General features: G+C 52.7%; 1 protein-coding gene across 1 annotated transcript in view; it reads right to left on the minus strand.

Moving 5' to 3' along the window:
* Positions 1-404: 404 nt before the first annotated feature.
* Positions 405-22,872, minus strand: part of CDCP1 (CUB domain containing protein 1) — a 58,071-nt gene continuing 35,603 nt past the window's right edge. The window contains exons 4-9 of the mRNA XM_030305665.2: positions 21,433-21,801; positions 13,047-13,268; positions 11,193-11,573; positions 8,457-8,822; positions 6,188-6,275; positions 405-3,732 (exon numbers count right to left, since the gene is read on the minus strand). Coding sequence (XP_030161525.1) covers positions 3,318-3,732; positions 6,188-6,275; positions 8,457-8,822; positions 11,193-11,573; positions 13,047-13,268; positions 21,433-21,801 — 1,841 coding nt within the window. The 3' untranslated portion in view covers positions 405-3,317. The remainder of the gene's footprint in view (positions 3,733-6,187; positions 6,276-8,456; positions 8,823-11,192; positions 11,574-13,046; positions 13,269-21,432; positions 21,802-22,872) is intronic.

Genomic DNA, 22,872 nt, shown 5'->3' on the forward strand with positions numbered 1-22,872 from the left:
CCATTCAGAGGGAGAGCCTGGGCGGGGGGGGGGGGCTGGAGGGCTTCTTGGAGGAAGTGGGCAATGGTGGATTCTGAAGTGCTGGTAGGCTTTTTGCCAGGAGGGGAGGCAGGTGGCACAGCTTTTGGTAGAGAGTGGTCCAGGAACAGTGGCAGGAGCAAATCACGAGCGGTCACACAGGGAGGCGCGCGTTGTCTCAACAAAGACAGAGCAGAGCGCGCTCTGGTGTCCGAGGTACCCACTGTCAGCCCAAAGCCTGGCATCCCGTGCCATAAGCACCCAGAAGACACGGCATCTCCTGACCTTGTGCTGAGCCCGTCACAGTGAACTGGGGAATCTGGCCCTCAGCCGACCCAGGGGGCAAAGAACCAAAGCATGTAAACAACTCAACGCCCGTTTTTCTTTCCTGTACATTTGTTTATTAAAAAAAACAAAAACAAAAACAAAAAGTGTAGGAAATGAAGAAAACGGCACCGAAAAAGTATCTACCACAAAATAAATTATTTCCAGCGAAGGATTACAGATCCACACACACCGGTTCTCTAACTGTGACCAAGGACCGTAACCCAGACATATGCTTTTCCCCCTTGACTCTTCCTGGGCCTTTCTCCTCCTGGGCAAAATGACCCTAGCGCTACAGCCCAGGCCTGGACGAGCCGGGCTTCTTCACCAGCCCAGCAGACGGGTGTGGGGGCGGCCCCGGTGCAGGCAGTCCCAGCAGGGAGGGCACCGTGCCAGCACAGAAGGCATCAGCAAACATGTCCGACTGGTTTCCAGTGACCCCGAAGTACTTTACGTAAGTGGGGGTCTGGGCTTTCAAGAAAAGGGCCAGGGGTATGTTGGGCCGGCACCTGCAGGGAGGCAAAGCTTCAGAAAACGGTTCAATTCACCTGTGGTCTCAGGAAGAAGGCAACTGGGTCTGGGGCTTTGAGCTCTCGGTTAAAAAATGGCCACACGGGGCCCAAGGGTGGCCAGCCACGCTTCGTGGCTACAAGATGCAGGGCATGGGTTGAGGGGGCTTCCGCAGAGCCCAGGAGGTCGGGGAGGGCAGCAGGTGGAGGCTGGGGCTCCTACAGGGACTGGAAGCAACGATCCAATTCCAGTTGTGGGCAGGAAGCCCCAGCCCTCCGCTGGCCCCTCATGGGGGAGGTCGCCCGCATCTCAGGCCGAGAGGCCGAGGGTAACTGGGCAGGGGGCCGCCTTTCCGAAGGGAAAGGTGCCGGGGGCACCACCAAGGTCATCACTAAAACAACCGACTCTTCCTTCTGGAAAGAGTCCAAGAGGCCTCGGAAGATACACCAGTCCGGAGACTGCACAAGTCCTCATGGAGGCAAAGTAGCGAAGTCTAGGCCGGGTGTTTCCCAGGTGAATTCACCGAACACAATGAAGCCGGTTTACCTTTAAAGGAGGTCTGGCCACAGAAACACTGACCTCTGGATAGTGTTGTCAAGCCGGAACACCATCCCTCTCCTCCCGGAGGACAGCAGGGGCCACAGAGGCAAACGCCCACAGGAGCTCGGCTGGTCATTAGTGTGAACGAGGGACGCGGGGCTGTGTGTGGGAAAAACCTTTCCTGAAACACACACCAGCCTCGAGGCCTGTCTTCTCATTCGATGAGAGATCTAGGGCCCAAACTTTCCATTTCTTTATAAACAAAGCAACCCTGCAGCGGGGTGGGGGGACGCGCACTGATCTTTAGCCACAGACTCAGCATCAGTGTGAGAAGAAATGTGGTGGCAGGGGTGGGGGGGTGGGAGGGGGGGGGAGGCTGGGTTGAACCGGGACACCAGGTGTCCCACCTAAAACTGGACCTGCTTTACCAGCTCCAGCCAGCGGCTGCTGGGTGACAGCGTGAGCCCCCCAGGCCAGCCGCACGTCCCGATCCAGATTTTTACGCAAACATTTTAGAATTTTAAATGTTAGTGGCTAATTCTTAAAAAAAAAAAAAATAAAAAAGATTCTCAGGCCAAACCAAGCACACTGGCGGGCTGGGTCATTTTACAGTCTGTCCTGCACTGGCAGGGGGGTGTGATGGGCAGAACAATGATTCCCCAGAGATGTGCCCAATTCCCAGGGACCTGTGGATATGGTACCTCACACGGCAAAAGGGGACTTTTCAGTGTGATTAAATTAAAGAGCTCGACACGGGGAGATGATCCCGGATTATCTGGGTGGGTGGGCTTTCTAAACGAAAGAAGGAAAGAGGGGCATCAGGGTCACCCTGCCAGTGACAGTGCAGGTGCCACGGTGTGCCCAGCCCCATCGGAGGCAAGGAGTGTGAGCAGCCTCTAGAAGCTTGAAAAGGCAAGGCAACCGACTCTCCCCTAGAGCCTCCAGAAGGGGCTAACACCCTGATGCTAGCTGGCCCCGTGAAACCCATCCATGCCCTTCTCATCTCCAGAACCGGAAGCTAAGAAATTTGCGTTGTTTTAAGCCACCGGGTTTGAGATAATTGGTTACGGTAGCGATAGGAAAGGAACCCAGTGGCCAGTCTCCCCTGTGTCATTAAACACTTTCAGGGGATGCAAATCCTCTCTACATTTCTGCTTAAATACCGAAGTACGGCTGGAGCTGGGACAGCCACCCACGGCAACTCAAGGAAATTTCTCTTCCTTCTGGGACTGAAGGACAGTGAGGATGACCACGAGCAGAGCAAGAGAACCATGAAGCCTCTTGTCAAAGCAGGTAAGTGTCAATGCCCTCAAACATGCACACCCTTTCCTGGCTGGACAGATCGCAAATCATTCCCATCTTCCAGGGAACAGGTACATGTTTATCTAGTGGTCGGGAGAAGTCAAAACCCAGCCATCCAACCAGTGAGCGTGAGCTGTCACTACGTCAGGTGAAAAGAGCTGCGTGGTCATACCTTCGACTTCTTAAATACACAGGACCCCCAAATAAATAATAATAATAAGGCACATCGTCCTTTTCATCCAGGGGGCTCCAGGGGGAGCAGGGACCTTGGATGGGCTCCTAGGGATCAGTATTGTCGCCCTGAAGAGTTCCAAATCCAGATCCAGAGCTCATTACAACCTCGTACGGGGTGACTCACAGCCCTCCCCTCTCCTTACGGCTGGTTTACAACCCAACCTGGCTTCAGAAGGATACGGACTGGGACGACTGTATCCAGGTAGGCGTTCATCACTTTCAACGTCCCATTGTCGGAACAAGCCCGCTTGGAAATCAGGGGTTGGTGGCGTCCAGTAAAACCTCCTGCTGTTCCTTCCATAAAACTCCTCTTTAGGGTTTCTGCTGGAGACCCCTAAAGGGTGTCTCAGTGCCCCGCTTTCAGCAAAAGTCTTTGGGATGGGTCCAGGTTACTCCCCAGGCTCCGTGGGCTCATGGGTGTCCAGCAAGGGAATGTCTGTGTTCCCGTTGTTGGGGTGGGAGAAGGTATATGGTTCACTCTCAGACTCAGCAGGGAAGCTGGGGGATGGCTCGTCTACGGTCAGCTTTGCAGTCGGGGTCCTGGAGCCTGTGAGGGGTGGGGAGGGAGGGCAGTCCCCCGTGGGTCCCTGGAACGGCCGGTAGGTATCCACCTCTGGCTGTAGGAAGGAGCCGTTGGAATCTTGCAACAGATGGCCATATACCATGGTGTCATCGATGACTGCATACACGTGGGAGTCACTGTCCTTTCGTCCCTTCTGAAACTTTTTTGGCTGCATCGGCATCTGGGTGTTGATGTTGCCGTTGTAGATGCCTACAGATGGGCCTTTGCTTGTCTTCTTTTTCCTACCGGCAGAAAGGGAACAGGGCAGGAAGGAAACGACCTTAGCTGTGTTCCATTTGTAGAGCCCCTACCGGAACTCGGGCACTTTGGGGTTCCCACACGTCTCCCCCAAGTCTCTCAAATCCCTCGGTCCTTGAAGTGGAAACTCCTGTCCTTAGAATTTAGAGGGGACCAGTTTCTGGGGCGCCTGGGTGGCTCAGTCGGTTAAGCATCTGACTCTTGATATCGGCTCAGGTCATGATCTCACGGTCTGTGAGATCGAGCCCCGCATCGGGCTCTGTGCTAACAGTGTGGAGCCCACTTGGGATTCTGTCTTCACCTCTCTCTGCCCCTCCCCCTGCTCACATGCTCTCTCACTCTCAAAATAAATACATAAACATTAAAAAAAAAAAAAAAGGGAGGAGCTTTTGTCTCCAGTCTTCACAGTGGAAACAGGGTGGTGGAGACAGTGCCCGTTTTAACACTGTCTGTGCTTGGATGTGCTTCGGCGAATGCGCAGTAGCCCGGGGTGGAAACATCTGACAACCAGCTCCCCTCTGTCCTACGAGAAAGGGCCGTGCCCCACCCCGACCACATCAGGTGCGGTCATGCCCAGGCCAACCCTCTACGACTCAGTCCTTCCCGTAGCTTAAGGCTTCACCCCTCCTTTGCATGGGTAGAACTCTGACCGTCTGCATTCTCAAGGATAGGACATAGGAGACTCAGGATGGAAGGCTGTATCCTAGTTTTTAGCTGGAGCCGGGGACAATGGAAGTCAGTATTAGCAGAGGGATCCAGCCCTTCCTTATGCAGGAAGCTGCTAAGGGGAAAGAGCTCAAAAGAAAACAGCATTTAGGCCGTGACGCCAGAGCTCCTCGGTAACACCATTAACCTTTGGTTTGTAATGTTCTTTGGTCCTTGGGCGTGGACGGGCATTAGCACTCGCCGCCACGGAAAACAAAGCTTCGCCCTCCATCGCCACGAGCCAAAAGCAGGGGACGCTGGCTTTTTAGCTGACCAGTGATTCAAATGGAGGACATTAGCCCAATTAACATAATGGACCGTATAAAGCACAGGCTGGCGGCTCACTAACTGTGGACAGGCTCTCTGTCTTTTCTGAGATAAAAAAATAATCTAGTACATTTAGCTTGTAACACCGCGTGTCTGGCTGGACTGATGGGTTCCGAAGGCTCCACCCTGAAGCCCTGAGACGGACGCCCCTCATTCGTGCTTCGCAGAGCCTCGATGCTCTCCACGAACGCTCTTTTTAGGCAGTTCTGAATCTGGTCCTTCATTTCGTCCCTCTGCCCCCACACCGGGCGGTGGGAGAGACTCTGTCCTGCTCACTGTTGCATCCCCAGCACCGTGCACGGTCCCCAATGTCCAGGAGGCCGTCATTCTCACTGCAGAACCTCCCTGCCCTCCTACAGCTGGTGGCCTCCCCCACCGCAAGGCCGGGACTGGCGATTCTCAGGCCAGAAGCTGGACCCTCTCGTCGCCCGGTTCCCTCCTGATGGGCAGGGGCCCAGTGTTAACATGGAGCTTTCTGGTCTGGGTGGAAGAGACTGCACCCCAGACAAGGAAGCTTCCTAGAGAAACCATGAATCGATGATTCACAAAAAGAAGTCCTTTCTCCCCGTGCGATATATATACAATCCCATCTCATGGAGAAGAGGTGTTTCCCCGGATCGGCCGTGGGCAGCCCCCTCCTCATCAGCAGAGACATTTCTGGACAGTCTCACTGTTGGTCGGGAATTTCGGTTGTGTGCTCATGGCCCCAGTTAATAAAAAAAAAAATTTCGTTTTGGCTTGTTGGAAGGTTGAGTCGTGCTAAGGAAAGCAATTTCCCCCCCTTCCTCACGGCTTTCGTCAGAAATACGAGCAGAACTGATCAAATCTGGTAGCAGCGTGTATTAGGTCTAAAAAGGTCAACGCTTCCCTTTCGTGAAACAGCAGCCGTCACCCTGAGGGGGAGGGAGGGGAGACTGAGTCAGATAACTGGGTCTTCCTTCCTCTCGCCCACAGGGCTAGCTTTTTGGTGCCTGTCTGGAGTCCAATAAACAGACATAAAATAGTTTAAGAAACCGGAGGAGAACATGCCGGGGGGGGGGGGCAGCGTACGTTTGCTCTCAAGGGGACAGAGGACACAGGCTCAGAGGCCCGGTCTGGTGGGGCCGACGTGATGGTTTTCCTGCTAAGGTCACCCCGGTGATGGCCACCGTGTGATGAGCAGACAGTACATGATTCACAGCTGACTTGTGCTGAGGCAGCTGTGTAAAAAACTGCAGGCCGAAGTGTCACCAGCCGTGTTTTCTGTTTTTTTCCGCCCCGTCCCCTCCAAACAATATTATCTAACACCGATCCTCAGGAGAGAAACCGGGAGTAAGGAAAGAAATCCGTAATTCACGACAGCTCTGGTCTGTGGGATCTAAGGAGGCGTCAGGGCAGCTGAAGACAGTTTTGAGAAATTCCACCTACTTCTTTCTCACGAAGCAAATGATGAGTCCGAGGGCAAACAGCAGCAAGGCGCCACCTCCCACGATCGCCGTGATGATGACAGTCAGGTCTGTGAGCAGAGACACGAGGGAGAGGGATGAGGAGACGCGGGGGCGTCGGGTCGACGATCAACCGGAGGAGACAGTCTCCAGAGATGGCCGCCATCCCTTCCTTCCCCCCGCCCCCCATACACACACGCTGCTCCTCATAGTGAGAGGACCCTATTTCCCCCCTTCTCGACTCTTCTTGACTCGCCGGTTCTGAAGCCTTCTAGAGGCCTGGCAACATCTTGCACTTCCTGTCTGAGGACAAGCCAGTCAGACGCCACAGAAGAAGTCTGACGACGCTGAGGCCACCATGTTGTGAGGAAGCCCAAGCCAGCCATGTGGAGACTCCGTGAGGAACATACACCAGGGAACCTGGCCGAAGGTGACTACTAAGGCTCCAGACATCTGTCCCCAGGTGAACCATCCCAGACAAGAGCAGAGAAGAGCCACGCTGCCGTGTCCTGTCCAAATTCCTGACCCACAGGATTGCGGGCAAGCAAAATGGTGCATTGTCTCAGCTACTAAATCTCGGGGCTGTTTGTTACACGGTGATAGGTAACTAAAACAAACTGGGGGCCCTACCAGATCCACTCCAAAGGCTACGCTGGGCCTACCCCTGGGTGTATCTACCGGGTCGCCTCAGCCTATGTGAGAGAGGAGAGCAGAGGGGGTGGAGGGAAAGCAGGGAGTCAAAAGTCAGCAGTGAAGGTGTTCAGGACAGGGTTGTTTCATCTACGCTATTCTTTTCCTACAGCTGTATAAGAAGAAAGAAAATAAATCAGACAGGGAGACCCACGCTGAGCAGGGATTTAGCATTTCTTGCTTGTTTACCAAGAAAACGAAAGGTGAGGTTAAGAGAGAAACAGGAATAAATGGGGCATCTGGCGGGCTCGGTCAGAGGAGCGTGCAGCTCTGGATCTTGGGGTCGTGAGTTTGAGCCCCCCATTGGGTGTAGAGATGGCTTAAATAAACTTAAAAAAGAGGAAGAAATAGAAGTTAATGACAGAAAATGAATGTGAGAGAGTCAGCAAACCTGGGAGCTGAGCTGAGAGTATGACAGAGCTTCTCACTTGTGGTTTTTGGTTCCCCCGAGTTCTCCTGCTGCTGATCAGCCGTGTGGCTTGGGCAGACACGCAGTCTCTCTGACCTCCAGAGAGGGAAGGAAGGGGCCGGGAGAAACCACCTCCACGGTCCCTCCTGGTTCCAACACTCTGTGGTGCTCGGTGACTATCTTGGAATAAAGGCAAACGTGGCCCCATCACGTTGGCCGTGCCGCACATGTGTTTCCTCGCTGGGAACCCTTCAGCGGATTCTGCAACTCTGAGCATGAGACCTGCCCCTGAGGGCATTTTCCAGGGCTTCACCGGACTTGGAAAAAAATGCCAACACCAAACATCTGTGTCGCACTTTCCAGGTCCCTGCATGTGAATCCCCAGCGTGAAATTCCCACTGATATTTCTCTGAGGTAGTTATTACCATCCACCCTCTACAGACCAGGAAGGTCAGGGGAGTGAAGACACTTCCCCAGTTGTCAGAGAGAGATTAATGGTAAATGACCGTGACAGACGGACAATAAAAACGTACTAGTTCTCCCCACTCCCTGAACGATGTCTTTTACTATGTGACCCTTGCGGCTCCTCCCACAGAGAAGTGGAGTCGTTTGGTCCACCCCCTTGACTTTGGGCAGGGCAAAAGAATTCCAGGAGGGATGGTGTATGAGTTCCTAACCCAAGCATCAAGAGACCTTGTAGGCTTCCCCCAGACTCTCTTGGATCTCTCTGCTTCTGCCGTGAGAACAAGGCCCAGGCTGGAGTGAAAGGGACAGTGGGGAGGAGAGCCAAGGAACCCAAGCATCCCAGCTAATTGCGGCTGGGCCCCAGACTTGTGAGAGTGTGCGGCCAAGCTCGGCAAAGTCCTCTAGCTCTGTGCAGCTGCCCACGGGTGCATGAGTGAGTGAACCCGGATAAGCCCAGCTCAGACCAGAACCGCCCAGCCAACGCGTGAGCAATAACAAACGGCTGTTTTTAAGCCGCTGAGTGCCGGGGCCGTTTGTTACGCAGCACTGCTGATGCAAAAGCTGACAGAGACATGGACAGCCAGCACTCAAATCCATGTCTTCTGACTCCCTCCCAGGCTTGCCCCCCAGGCTTCGGCTGCCCATCTGCCGTCCACCGCCACCCGCACAAGACCTTGCAGGCCCTTACCCATAGTCCTTGGGGTAAGCAACACCCAGAAGAACAGGTCCAGCTGCTTGCCACTCACAGGGCTGCAGTTGGAGATGTTGACCCAGAAGCTGTGGTGGTGGAAGCTTGGCTTGGGGAGGACCTCGTCCTCCAGGCTGAAGATCTCCTCGGCCTTGGTCCGCTGCTCCTGGATGATCATGAATGCACGCCCCGTCTGGCAGACCACGCCGGTCCGCTCCTTGAGGAAGGTCAGGCAGGCCACCTGGCCGCTGGGCACACTGATGTTCCAGGACACTGAGGTGAGCGACGGCAGGCCCCGGTCCCAGTTAGGGCTCCTCAGGTAGACCTTGCTTTTTGTGTCTGGGGTCACCGTGAAAACGCCTTCCTCTGCAGGAAAGGGGAGAGAATCCACACAGATGTGTCACTGAACCCAAACAGAGGGGAAAACGACAGAGGAGAGGACGTTCAAGTGCCTGGACTAGTGTTGTCCAACAGAGCTCTCTGCGGTTTCTCACAGGCTCACCTCGTTTTGCTACACTTTGCGGATCCTGCGTTTTTTACAGATTGAAAAACGTGGCAACCCTGCGACCGGCAAATCTGTGGCGCCATTTTTCCAACAGCATGTGCTCACTCTGTGTCTCTGTGTCACATTTTGGTGATTCCCGCGACGTTTCAAACTTTTTCATTATTGTGTTTGTTACGGCGATCTTGTGATCGGCGATTACAACTTGCGGGAAGCTCAGACGATGGTTAGCATTTTTTTAAATGTTTTTTTTAATGTTTATTTACGTTTGAAAGAGATAGAGACAGAGTGCGAGCTGGGGAGGGGCAGAGAGAGAGGGAGACACAGAATCCCAAGCAGGCTCCGGGCTCTGAGCTGTCAGCACAGAGCCCGACGCGGAGCTCGAACTCACGAACTGTGAGATCGTGACCTGAGCCGAAGTCGGGTGCTTAACCGAGTAAGCCACCCAGGCGCCCCAATGGTTAGCATTTTTTAAGCAATAACTTTTTTTTTTTTTTTTTTTTGCTTACAAAAATCTTATTTTTATTTATCTTAGACCACAGTATGGTGTAAATATAACTTTTACATGCGCTGGGAAACCAAACTCATTTCACTTGCTTTATCGCAGTCGACTGGAACCGAACCTACAATATTTCCTGGGTGCCTCTATCTATACCATCCGGGGGCAGAGCCACAGCCATGAGCGTTGTGGACGGCCGGAAAAGTGCTTGATGTGACAGGACCTACATTTTTAATTTTGTTATTAATTTAAATATAAATTGCCACACGTGGCCAGCGAGTATTGGTCAGCACAAGGTTAGAGTCTCAGGTCAGGTGCTCAGATCTTGAACAAAACCAACCAACCAACCAAACAAACAAACAACAAAAAAAGAGGCTCCTTTGCCAAACCGCTGGTTGTCTCTGGAAGCTTCCTTTCAGAAACGCCCTCCAGCTAACTAACGTCCACCCGACGCGCTGCTCCCAGCGGGACTGGTAAACAGCGATTTCTGTTTCAGAGACGAAAACGCTTCAGGTTCTGGGGCGCCTGGGTGGTTAAGCGTCCAACTTTGGCTCAGGTCGCGGTATCACGGTTCGAGCCCCGCGTCGGGCTCTGTGCTGACAGCTCAGAGCCCGGAGCCTGCTTGGGATTCTGTGTCTCCCTCGTTCTCTCCCCCTCCCTCGCCTGTGCCCTCTCTGTCTCTCTCAAAAATAAATAAATAAATATTAAAAGAAAAACCCACTTGGGGTTCTGGGAAGAATGGGAGAATTGCAAAGCTGAAGAGCCTCCGACACATAACTGGATTCATTCTTGGCCTTCACGTGAGATAAAACCCCAGCATTGACACTGCACGGAGTATGTCTTGTTTTCAAAGAGCCCCCAGAAGGGGTTTCTCGGGTAGCCTTGGAGAGATCTGGCAGCCTGGGCTGACCTTAATCTTTTTTTTTCTTTTAATTTTTAAAAAGGTTTATTTGTTTTTTGAGACAGAGAGATGGAGAAAGAGAGAGAGAGAGAGCGCACAAAAGTGGGGGAGGGGCAGAGAGAGAGGGAGACACAGAATCTGAAACAGGCTCCGGGCTCTGAGCCGTCAGCACAGAGCCCAATGCGGGGCTCGAACTTGCAGACCAGGACCTGAGCCAAAGTCGGATGCTTAGCCAACTCTGGATAAGCCACTTAAGCCACTCAGGTGCCCTAAGGCTGACCTTAAGCTTATGGCCAAAGATTCTTCTCCCTCCCCACTCAGGCCTCTGGGAACAAATTACAAAGTGAACTTCAGATAAAAGTCTTGGTTGGGGCGCCCGAGTGGTTCAGTTGGTTAAGTGTCCATCTGCCTCTTGATCTTGGCTCAGGTCGTGATCTCAAGGTTCAGGAGATTGAGCCTTCCAAGTGCAGAGCCTGCTTGGGATTCTCTCCCTTTCTCTCTGCCCCTCCCCTGCCTGCACTCTCTCCCTCTCTCTCTCAAAATAAATAAACTTTCAGACTTGAACCTGATGATTTGTTCTTCTGCCTGCCACCCGTCACCTCCCGCTGTCAGAGACTTATTTCTACCTCCCGGAATTTTCCACACGAGGCTAACGGTAGAGTCAGGAGGAGGGCTCCCCAGTCTGTCACATTTCTTGCGCCAGGACCTGGCCACTCAGCTGCCCCTTCCCTTCGAGTTGACAACTTCATGAAGGCGATCGCTCACCCAACAGAAGAGGGATGCCCAGACAAGCAAGGGGCAGGGAGATGGGGACACAGAGGGAGACGTCCTCACCTTTGAAGTAGGGGATAAAGGACACGGTCAGGCCCTGCCTGGAGGCCTCTTGTTGGAAGCTGGGGGCGAAGGTGCGGAGGGTCACGGAGACGTTCTGCTTCACCTGGATGTGCTGGATGGAGCCTCCGGGGCAGAAGGAGCCGAAGTAGAGGTCCTGGCCGGGGACCGTGCTGGCCACCAGGTAGCTGTAGCTGGTGTTGCAGACCTTCTCGGGCGTGTGTTGCTGCAGCTTCTGGGCCGGCACCAATGCCAGGCTGAGCCTGTCCTTGGGTACCAGCAGTTTCCAGGAGAAGTCGTGCAGCTGCACGGGCAGCTGGAGGACGTCCCTGGGCACCTGGAGGGAGTAGGGCCTCCTGGGGCAGTACCGGTGGTCCATGCAGCCTGGAAGAGAAGAGCTCGTGGCACCAGGCAGGGAGGAGACCAGCAGGTGCATCCTGCCCTGCCCTCAAGGCCGCCCAGGCTCTCTTGCTTTTCCCTTTGGTCTCTCCTCTCGTGCTCTGTCCTCCAGTCCTGGCTCCCTGATGCTCCTGTTCCAGCTGCCCCTCTCGCCCCCTCACATTCTTTTTAACATTTTTTTTTAATGTTTATTTTTGAGAGAGAGAGCAGGGGAGGGGCAGAGAGAGAGGGAGACATAGAATCCGAAGCAGGCTCCAGGCTCCGAGCTGTCGCCACAGAGCCCGACGTGGGGCTCGAACTCGTGAACCGCGAGATCATGACCCGAGCTGAAGTTGGACGCTTAAGCGACTGAGCCACCCAGGCGCCCCAGATTCTTACTCTTCCCTAAACCGGCAGACCCGCTTCTGGGGAGTATTCGGGGCGGAAATGTTCTGTTCTTGTTTGCCAGCGTCTCTTTTGTGGATCTGAGTCTCAGATGCTAAGTATGGGCAGGGCATATAGGTTCTCCCTCCACCCAGACCTTCGTCCCAGCGTCCATGACCGTGGGCGGGTAGTTTTGTGCAGTGGTCAGAGCAGGGCTGGAACTGGGGAGACATTAGCCCGTGTCCCAGCTCGGCCACCTCCTAGTGAGCAGGCTGCTTTGCGTCCTGTGGCCTCGGCTGCTGCATCTGCGGAAACTCGGAGAGCATCCACGTCGAAGGTCATGGTGGCCCAGCGGGGGGAGGGGACTATGTGTTCCGCTGCCCTCCAACCGTCAAACATTTATTAGGTGACTAGTACGTGTGCAGCACCACCAGGGGCTCAAGGGACCGAAACAACGGAATAAGCCACAGTTCTTGACCTCCAGACGCTCGGTCTCACGCAAGGGGTGCTAAGTGCACAGTGAGCGTGGAGGTGGGGACATGGGGATGGGAGAGGCTGGGGAAGGCTACACAGAGGAGAGGATCTCATGAGGGATTCTGGAAGGCTGGGCAGAGGAGACAAGCAGGGACGTGGGGATGTAGTGTACTTCTGAAGGACACCGATGCAGCAGAGGCTCTGGTCCGAGAGGGGCGCATCTCTACCTCTCCTGGTCGCCCCTGCCTATTCTGTACTGCAGGGGACATTTCTTTTTTTTTTTTTTTTTTTTAATTTTTTTTTTCTTAAGTTTATTTTTGAGACAGAGAGAGAGCATGAACGGGGGAGGGTCAGAGAGAGAGGGAGACACAGAATCGGAAGCAGGCTCCAGGCTCTGAGCCATCAGCCCAGAGCCCGACGCGGGGCTCGAACTCACGGACCGTGAGATCGTGACCTGAGCTGAAGTCGGACGCTTAACCGACTGAGCCACCCAGGCGCCCCTGCAGGGGACATTTCTGATCAGACTGTCTATAGCCTACCCAGTGGACCCCATGGAGAAGATGGGGAGGGGCAGGGAGAGCCACCCACGGCCCCAGAGGAGTGCCAACCAAGGGGACGTACTTATGGTCTTCTCGGCGTTCACCCACAGGCGAGTCAGGTCATCACAAAGGAAGGAGATCTTGTGTTTGGAGCCGGAGGTCAGGGTGAGGTTGGTGCTACAGGTCCGAGACTCCAGACACACGAAGCAGCCGGGGACAAACCTGCGGCTGAACTTGACGGGCCGTGGCTCGATGGTGAGCGACATGGCTTGCTCATTGCTCAAGTCGACCACGTAGATTTTATCTGAAACCGCAAAGAGAAAACAGGTCTGAGGCACGGGTCAGCGGCCACCCGGCGGACAGGGCAAAAATTAGCACCAAACCTCTCCTGGCTGGGAAGCATTGGAAACACGTTTTATTAAGTGAATACACAAAGGGGCGCCTGGGTGGCTCAGCCGGCCAAGCGTCTGGCTTCGGCTCAGGTCATGATCTCGTGGTTCAGGAGTCTGAGCCCCGCGTCGGGCTCCACGCTGCTGGTGTGGAGCCTGCTTGGGATTCTCTCTCCCTCTCTCTCTGCCCCACCCCCCCGTTTTGTGCTCTCTCTCTCTCTAAATAAATAAAATAAACTTAAAAAAAAAGAGAGAGAGAACATACAAGAACTCCAGGAGAAACTGAAAAAGAAAAATAATGGACTGAGTTTCTACCACTGCTTAACTACTGTTACTCCTTCAAGTTCATCTTGGTCCTGGGTCACGCACGCATATGAACGTTTTCACCTACGGAAAAGTACAGTATACGTAAAATTGTATACTCGGCTTTTCCTTTATTACTTTACACGGCTTTGATTATGTTTCCAGGTAGTTTTCATATTCACGAATCTTTGAAAATATTCGGTCATTTAGTGGCTGCTTGATAATGAACAAGTGATATTCACCATCATTTATTTAAATATTTTCCTGCGTAAATATTCTCTTTTTTTTTAAGTTTATTTATTTTGAGAGAGAGAGAGGAGGGAGAAGGGCAGAGAGAGAGGGAGAGAGAGAATCCCAGGCAAGCCCCGCACTGTCAGTGCAAAGCCCGATGGGGGGCTCGAACCCACGAACTGTGAGATCATGACCTGAGCGGAAATGCTTAACTGACTGAGCCACATGGGCGCCCCTCCTGTATAAATATTCTCATGTGTAGTAATTAGCAGCAGTGTGCCATTAGTTCAGGGATAGAAGATTAATAGATACAATATTTCTTCATAGATATTATCATTATTCATAGATTTTATACCCATTGATATTATAATGTGGTCTCTAATAAATGCTATTATTTCCAACAAGTGAGAAAAAGATGAACCACTCCTGGCTGGGCCAGGAGAACAGTGTCTCCCATTAGTAAAAGAATCAAATTAGACTGGTACTTCAAAGCAAAGACAATATCCTTATAGATGTGGAACAAACACAAATTATGAAAGAAAAAAGAAACGTTTAGGGGCGCCTGGGTGGCTCAGTCGGTTAAGCGCCCAACTTCCGTGATCTCACGGCTCGTGAGTCGGAGCCCTGCATCGGGTGCCGAGCTGCCTGCTTGGGAGTCTCTCTCTCTGCGCCCTGCCCCCCTTTCTCTCTCTCAGAATAAATAATAAATAAACTTAAAAAAAAGTCAGCACATCAATCTTTTATTCAAGCTCCCTGTGTTCAGCTTAGGACCTCCCTATTCATGCAAATAGGATCTCTGGTTCAAAACCTTCCCTTTACCAGGGAAGAAATTCCTATCTTCTGTTGGTCTGGGGCTGGAGTGGCTACTCCAGCTTTTAGCCCTAGTTCTGGAGGTAGTTACCTCCAACTGCCAACTCCTGGGCCTTTGAAAGTTTCTTCTGGAAGTTTCCCCACTGTGGGATTAGATTCTGCACTTTCGGGTCTGCTGAATCAGTTACCCGTCTACATCTCACTTTGGGAAATGTGAGCATATTGTTTCCTTTCCATTAGTCATTTCCCTTGGGATTTATGCTTTTAGAAATGTTTTAAATGCCATGACAGGGTGGCTGAAGAAGGAAGCGGATCTCTCTTTAATGGGAAGTCCTCATTTTCCAATTGCTTGCCTGTTCTTCCCGTCAGAGAGTGAACTTCATGGATCTCCATGACCTGCATATCTGGCACATGGCAGAGAGTCCCTGACGTGTTAGGTTAAGCCTCATGATATCCTTGAGAGGTAGTGTGTCGGTCAGCTCGGGCTACGTTATGCTGCGGTAACAAGTGGTCCCGAAATCCAAAGGGTTAGAATACCAAAGATTTATTCTGCATTCAATGTATACATCCATCGTGAGTTGGCTGCAGTTCTGGTGCCTGTCTTTTATTATTTTTTTTTAAGTTTATTTATTTATTTATTTAGAGCCCGTGCGGGGGAGGGGTAGAGAGAGAGGGTGAGAGAGAATCCCAAGCAGGCTCTGCGCTGCCAGCTCGGAGCTCTATGCGGAGATCCACCTCATGAACCGTGAAATCATGACTCGAGCTGAAACCAAGTGTCAGAGGCTTAACCAACTGAGCCACCCAGGCACCCCTCTGGGGCGTGTCTTTTTAATTCTGAGATCCAGGCTGAAGGAGAGGCCTCTGCGACACCCCGGTCTTATGACGGTGTTTGAAAGGTGAACCACAGGACATGTGCTGAAGCTTCTGCTTGGAAGTGGTACCCGCATTTCCCCTCACATCTCATTGGTTGAAGCAAACTCACATAGCCAAGCCTGTACCCAATGGGGGGGACGCCTGGGTGGCTCAGTCAGTTGAGCATCAGGACTCTTGGTTTCTGCTCGGGTCATGGCCTCGGGGTTCGTGGGATCGAGCCCCGCGTCGGGCTCTGTGCTGACAGCTCAGAGCCTGGAGCCCGTTTCGGATTCTGTGTCTCCCTCTCTCTCTCTCTGCTCCTCCCCTTGATCACATTCTGTCTCTCTCTCTCTCTCAAAAATAAACATTAAAAAAAAAATAAAAAAAAAAAAAGGACCTTCCCTTTGGGAAGTTCAAAGTTGAGATGTGTTTAAGGTAATACTGCTTTTATTACCTCCATTTTATTTTTTATTTGAAAAATGTTTTAATGTGTATTTATTCTTGGCAGAGAGAGAGAGAGAGTGACAGAGTGTGAATGGGGGAGAAGCAGAGAGAGAGGGAGACACAGAATCTGAAGCAGGCTCCAGGCTCTGAGCTGTCAGTACAGAGCCCGACTCAGGGCTTGAACCTGTGAACCGGGAGATCATGACCTGAGCTAAAGTCGGCCACTCAGTGGGACTGAGCCACCCAGGTGCCCCTATTATCTCCATTTTATAAACTACAACTTTGAAGCTTAGAAAGGTTAAGTAATTTTCAGAGAGGCCTGGGTGACTCTGTCGGTTAAGAGTCCTTTTGGTTTCGGTCACGATCTCACGGTTCGTGGGTTCGAGGCCCATGTCGGGCTCTGTGCTGATAGCACGGAGCCTGCTTGCGATTTTCTGTCTCCCTTTTGCCCCTCCCCCACTCACCATTTATATGTCTCTCTCGATCTAAAAATAAATAAATAAACTTAAAAAAAAAAAAAAAAGGATTTAAGGGGAGCCTGGGTGGCTCAGTGGGTTGAGCGACTGACTTCAGCTCAGGTCGTGATCTCGCGGTTTTTGAGTTCGAGCCCCGCATGGGGCTCAAACCCCCTAACCGCGAGATCACGACCTGAGCTGAAATCAAGAATCAGACGGTTAACTGACTGAGCCACCCAGGCGCCCCTGTTACATATTCTTTTACAGATCTTTGCGCAGACTTACGGTTTTGTTTCTCTGGGCTAATTACCCTGGAGTGAAATTTCTGGGTCATAGGTAGGTATAAGTTTGTGAGAAACTGCCAGATTGTTCTCCTAAATGATCGCACCCTCTTACCCCTCCTGCCAGCAGCGTGTGAGGCTTCCAGTGCCCCTCGTGTTCGCGGACCCTTGCCGTTGCCACAGCGGCACAGCTCCTCTTTTCTTTGAGGAAGAGACACCCACTGTATACTGAGACACCCAGCGGTTAAGCCAAAACAGAGAGCGGAGTTTGTTGGGGAGAACAATCCTGATTCCGGGGCAAGACAGACCTTGCATCGTGGGGAGCGTCAGGAGACCCCCGGCCTCCGTGCTAACACGCTGCGTGCAGCCGGTTCTCTGGTTCTGCGTATGCCTTTCATTCATTAGTCCTCTGACGCGCCTTCTTTCCACACTGAGTCTGGTTGGCTCTCAAAGTAAGTTGAGGGGTTGGGGTGCCTGGGTGGCTCGGTCAGTCGAGCGTCCGGCTTCAGCTCAGGTCATGATCTCGGGGTTCACGGGTTTGAGCCCCGCATCGGGCTCTGTGCCGACAATTTGGAGCCCGGAGCCTGCTTCGGATTCTGTGTCTCCCTCGCTCTCTGCCCCTCCCCTGCTCGCGCTCTGTCTCTCTGTCTCTCGCTCTCAAAAATAAACATTAAAAGATCTTTTTTCAATGACTCGAAGGGCAGACACAGTAAATTCACGTGCTGCCTCAGGCACGTGCTCCCAGGGGGCCTCAGCTGTCAGAGCAAGATAGACGTGCGCACCCCTCACCTCTCACAGATGGGAGAAATGGAAATGTCACTATTTACATTCGCAATTCTTGCCTCACCCCACCCTCACCAGGAGGAGGAGGGGTAGGTGTGACCTTGGCCAACTTACGGCTGAAAGAGACCTCCGATTTGCTCAAGGCTACATCCTGATGGAAGGTTTCCTACCGCAAGAGAATCAGCAGGTGCTTCCTCTCGGTAAAGAACACCGGAGCTGGAGATTTGGAAAGACACCTCCCCCTTAAGAAAAAAGACAACCTTTCACTACCTGCTACTTACGGACACCGTGGAAACCCCTGAAGGGATGAGCTTATTGACTGAAGTTTCATAAAGGCCCCTCATCATTTTTGTGGAATCTGTAGAGATTTTTTTTTAAAGTTTATGCACGTACGTTGAGAGAGTGGGGGAGGGGCAGAGAGAGAGGGAGAGAGAATCCCAAGCAGGCTCCATACTGTCAGCACAGAGCCCGACGCGGGGCTTGAACCATGAGATCGTGAGCTGAGCCCAAGTTGGACGCTCAGCTCCCTGAGCCACCCAGGCGCCCCTGGGCATCTGGCTCTTGATCTCAGCTTAGGTCTTGAGCTCAGGGTTGTGGGATCAAGCCCCGCGTTGGGCTCCATGCTGGGCATGAAGCCTACTTAAAAAACAAAAACAGGGGCGCCTGGGTGGCTCAGTCAGTTAAGCGGCCGACTTCGGCTCAGGTCACGATCTCGCGGTCCGTGAGTTCGAGCCCCGCGTCGGGCTCTGTGCTGACAGCTCGGAGCCTGGAGCCTGTTTCAGATTCTGTGTCTCCCTCTCTCTGACCCTCCCCCGTTCATGCTCTGTCTCTCTCTGTCTCAAAAATAAATAAACGTTAAAAAAAAAAAAAGATTAAAAAAAAACAAAAACAAAAACAAAAACAAAAGGGCCTGGAATGTGCCAGAAACTGTGGTGGGTGTAGGAAGACGGAGGAATGAGACAAGATTCCTGATTGGGAAGAGGTTAGCGGGACACAGCTGTGCGGACGGATAAATACAACATTGTGCTGAATGCAACCCCCCCCACATGTGTGTTCTTGGGGCGCGGGCTCTGCTCTGGGCAGTTGTTTCTTCTACCGGGGCAAAGGGCGGTCAAGTGAAGGGCAGAGGCTCCTACCGAGGGACTCCGTGTCTTGAAGTCAACCCCACAGCTTCTTCCTTCTCATTTCCAAGGCCAAGAAAGAGCAGAAACAAACAGCACACAGACTAGACTCCCTTCCGGAGGCAACGAGAGGCAGCAACCGTCCGGGGGCCTCCTGCGTAGACGGGAAACGCCAGGCTCTGCCTTGAGTCTCCCCCCAGAAATCCTGCCAGCCTGCTCTGCACTCCCCGCCTTGAGCCCCATGGCACACACACCCCCGAAAACTCCTGGGACGTGACCTCCTGCATCCTGCAAGTCATGTCTCTTCTGGGTTACAGGCTGTCTCTGAGGTCAAGCGCTGGGTCTTTGATCTAGAACACGTAAGGGCGCTGACCACCTGCCAGGCACTGTGTTACCTCCTTTCATCCTTAAAACATCCCCACGAGGGCGGGCCCACCCTCTCTATTTGAAGTTGAGGAACTGAGTCACACAAAGGTGAGGTGCTCTGTCCACAGTCCCACGGCACGTAGGGAAACTGGGATTCAAATCCACGGAGGCAGATCCCACTTTATGTGAAGCCGGGACACCGCTAAACAGCTTTAAACCGCAGCTTAGCGACTCTTTACTTACCTCGAAACTAAAGCCAAACCCTTCTTGATGATGGTGAAGAAAGCGTGTTTAATAGTCTGATTCGTTGTAGAGATCAACTCAGCTGACGTTCCAGGAAATACAAGAAATCGACAGCACTTAACCATAGCTGAGATGATAAATCTCTCTGTCTCCTAAACTCAAACCCACACCATTCTTGGGTGGTGGTTTTTAACATTCTGATGATAAAATTGTGACAGTGGGATCATGGAAATACGTCGGTGGACACACCACACGCACACACCTTCTACACCTTCTACACGGTTATTATAAATCAGAAGTCATCTTGGGTCAGGACACGGTGGGGCTGGGGCACCTGGGTGGCTCAGCCAGTTAAGTGTCCAACTCTTGGTTTCGGCTCAGGTTATGACCTCACGGTTCATGAGTTCGAGCCCCTGCATCGGCTCTGTGATGACAGCACGGAGCCTGCTTGGGATTCTCTCTCTCCCTCTCTCTCTCTCTGTCCCTTCCCTGCTTGCTCTCTCTCTCTCTCTCTCTCTCAAAATAAATACAAAAACTTAAAAACAAAAATGGATGTGGTGGTGTTGCATCTTCCAGAGACGCCCAGAGGCAGCCCCTCGGGCGGGTCCCACACTGTCACTTTCCAGACGTTTATCAGCTCTACTAAAATAAACACCATGCTCCCATTTAATTCCACTCTGAACTCATCTTGTACCTTTTTTTTTTAAGTTTATTTATTTATTTTGAGAGAGAAAAAGCACAAGTTGGGGAGGGGCAGAGAGATAAGGGGAGAGAGAATCCCAGGCAGGCTCTACATGGTCAGCTCAGAGCCTGATGTGGGCTTGAACCCATGAACTGTGAGATCATGCCCTGAGCTGAGGTGAAAGGTTTAACCGACTGAGCCACCCAGGCTCCTTTTATTTCAACAGCTGCGCCCCTCCCCGCGGAGCAAAGTTGAAGGAGGCGCTCGCTCTCAGGGGCTGACCTTGTACTTACGTGACCCTGAGGGTGAGCACCTCCAGAAGGGCAAGTAAGTGCCGCAGAGCAGGTGCTTCCTTCAATGTCGCTACCTGGGCACCTGGCCTCCCCCTACTTCCGGCCCTGACTCCCCTTTTCTAGGTTCGTGGCATCTCAGTAACTGTGTGTAGAGCGATGTAAACCCCCCACTCGGGGTTCAGCATGATCTAGAGCACAGGCTCTGGGTTCTGGGCTTGCTCTGCTCCAGACAAGCTACGTGACGTTGGGCTAGTTCTATAAGCAATCTGGGCCTCTTGGTTTTCCAGCAGTAATTGAGGGTAATTCCCGCCTCCCCTCTGGGGTTGTAATAAGGATTAGCTGAGGCGGTGTAAGTGGTTGCTTAGGTCAGGGCTTGGCATGGAGTGTGTGCCCACAGTACGGATGGGGCACTCAGCCAATAAAACTGGGTTCGTTAATGCTGACGGTGGCCGTGCAATGTGAATCCTGATTCACATCGAGGGTCAAGACATGTGATACAGAAAGTAACCTCCCAATACTTTCATTAAAAACAACTTAGCCTAGGGGCGCCTGGGTGGCTCGGCGGGTGAAGTGTCCAACTTCGACTCAAGTCGTGATCTCATGGTTTGTGGGTTCGAGCCCCGCGTCGGGCTCTGTGCTGACAGCTCGGAGCCTGGAGCCTGCTTCGGGTTCTGTGTCTCCCTCCCTCTGCCTCTCCCCCACTCGTGCTCTCTCTCTCTCTCTCAAAAATAAATAAACATTAAAAAAAGTGAAAACAACAACAACAGCTTAGCCCGGGGCCACCTGGGTGGCTCAGTCGGTTAAGCGTCCGACTCGGTTTCAGCTCCGGTCGAGCTCTCGCAGTTCTTTGAGTTCGAGCCCCACATCGGACTCTGCGCTGACAGTGGAGAACCTGGTTGGGCCTCTCTCTCTCCCCATCTCTCTCTGGCCCTCCCACCTTCTCTCTCTCTCTCTCTTTCTCAAAATAAATACACTTAAAAAAACAAATAACTTGGCCTGAATGCAAGTTTGCATTTGCTTCTCGCAGTGGGTGTTCACCAGCGAGCCCGTCCTAATGCCTGGCAACGCACGTCCTGAAACTCTTACAGGGTCCAGAGTTCAGGTGTTCCAGAAGCCACAGGTGAGAAACAGAAAGGGAACCTCACGCCAAGCGGACTATCCAGAAGGGAAAGAAAGAGCTGGAGGGGGAGGGAAAGGAAAGCGGGGCTCACTTACTGCTTTCATTCTGTGGATGTTGGACCAAAACTTGAAACTGCAGCCGGAGGATCCCTGGGTTTTGGGCGTCTTGGTCACAGCCCTGGAGAGACAGGTTGAAGTTCCCAGCCATGTTCCCGGGCTGCTTGTCCCCCAGCTTGAACACCTCGGGGTTGGTGGTGGAGCCCGGGATATAGTATTCAACCCGTTCCTCTTTCTTCTCGCAGTTGGAGACGTTGAAGTGAAGGAAGGAGACGCTGGCCCGCAGGTGCGGGGGAACGACGAACTGCCAGGTCATGAGCTCGTCCTCAGGGAAGCCATCCGGGTAGTTGGCAGACATCAGGGTGGCGGAACCTTCACCTTCGAACACGGATTCGATGATGCACAGCCCTATAGGGAGCGGGGCCCAAACGAGACAAAACGGGAGGCGATGAGACCCCTGTCCTGGCTGTCGGTGGCCGGTGGGCAACGGGGTCAGGAAGAGGGGAGGGCGGCTCTCCGCTCCCGAGCTCTGGGTCTGGTCTCATCCTCGCTAAGGATACATCAGTGGCGGGTGAGGAGGTGTTTACCAACCCGGCAGGGGGAGAAAAGCACCCTAACGTGGGGCGCCTGTCCATTTCCTCGCACCGTGGCTGATTTCAAGCACGAATGTGGAGTCGGGAGCAGACGTGCAGTAGCTTGTCGCCGTATGGTGTCGCCACCGTAGAGGCACAGTCAGCGTAAATAACCTCAGGAGCACAGAGAACCGTCAAATGTGGTGAAATCATTAGGAAGTGATGAGTTCTGAGCGCATATTATTACCTTTGTTTCTAATTTAACTGTGAGTTTGCGTGATTTTATTTTCATCAGCAGCTACGTTTAAGCCTCAGCTCACAAAATTCCCGAGCAGTTTAGCACCCTCCTCTGGCAAGCCACCGACACAATTACAGAAAACGTGACGGGGTTAGAAGACAGGACAAAGAAATGAGGGACCGGGTCATCAAGAGAGGTCTGTGGAGCCAATCCCACTTCGTGTTGTGCAAAAACCTCACAGGCAACAAAGGACCAAGAAAAGAGAGTGGCATCACGGTTTGTTTATGAGGGAAGGGTGACGGGGCGCCTGGGTGGCTCAGTCAGTTAAGCATCCGACTTTGGCTCGGATCATGATCTCACGGTTCGTGAGTTCGAGCCCCGAGGCGGGCTCTGTGCTGACCGCCTGGAGCCTGGAAACTGCTCTGAGTCTATGTCTCTCTTTCGTTCTCTCTCTGCCCCTCCCCTGCTCACACACTGTCTCTCTTTCAAAAATGACTAAACATGGGGCGCCTGGGTGGCTCAGTCAGTTAAGTGGCCAACTTCGGCTCAGGTCATGATCTCGCGGTCCATGAGTTCGAGCCCCGCGTCGGGCTCTGTGCTGACAGCTCAGAGCCCGGAGCCTGTTTCCGATTCTGTGTCTCCCTCTCTCTCTGACCCTCCCCTGTTCAT

This window comes from Lynx canadensis, chromosome A2 (assembly GCF_007474595.2).
Source record: "Lynx canadensis isolate LIC74 chromosome A2, mLynCan4.pri.v2, whole genome shotgun sequence".
NCBI classification, from domain to species: domain Eukaryota; kingdom Metazoa; phylum Chordata; class Mammalia; order Carnivora; family Felidae; genus Lynx; species Lynx canadensis.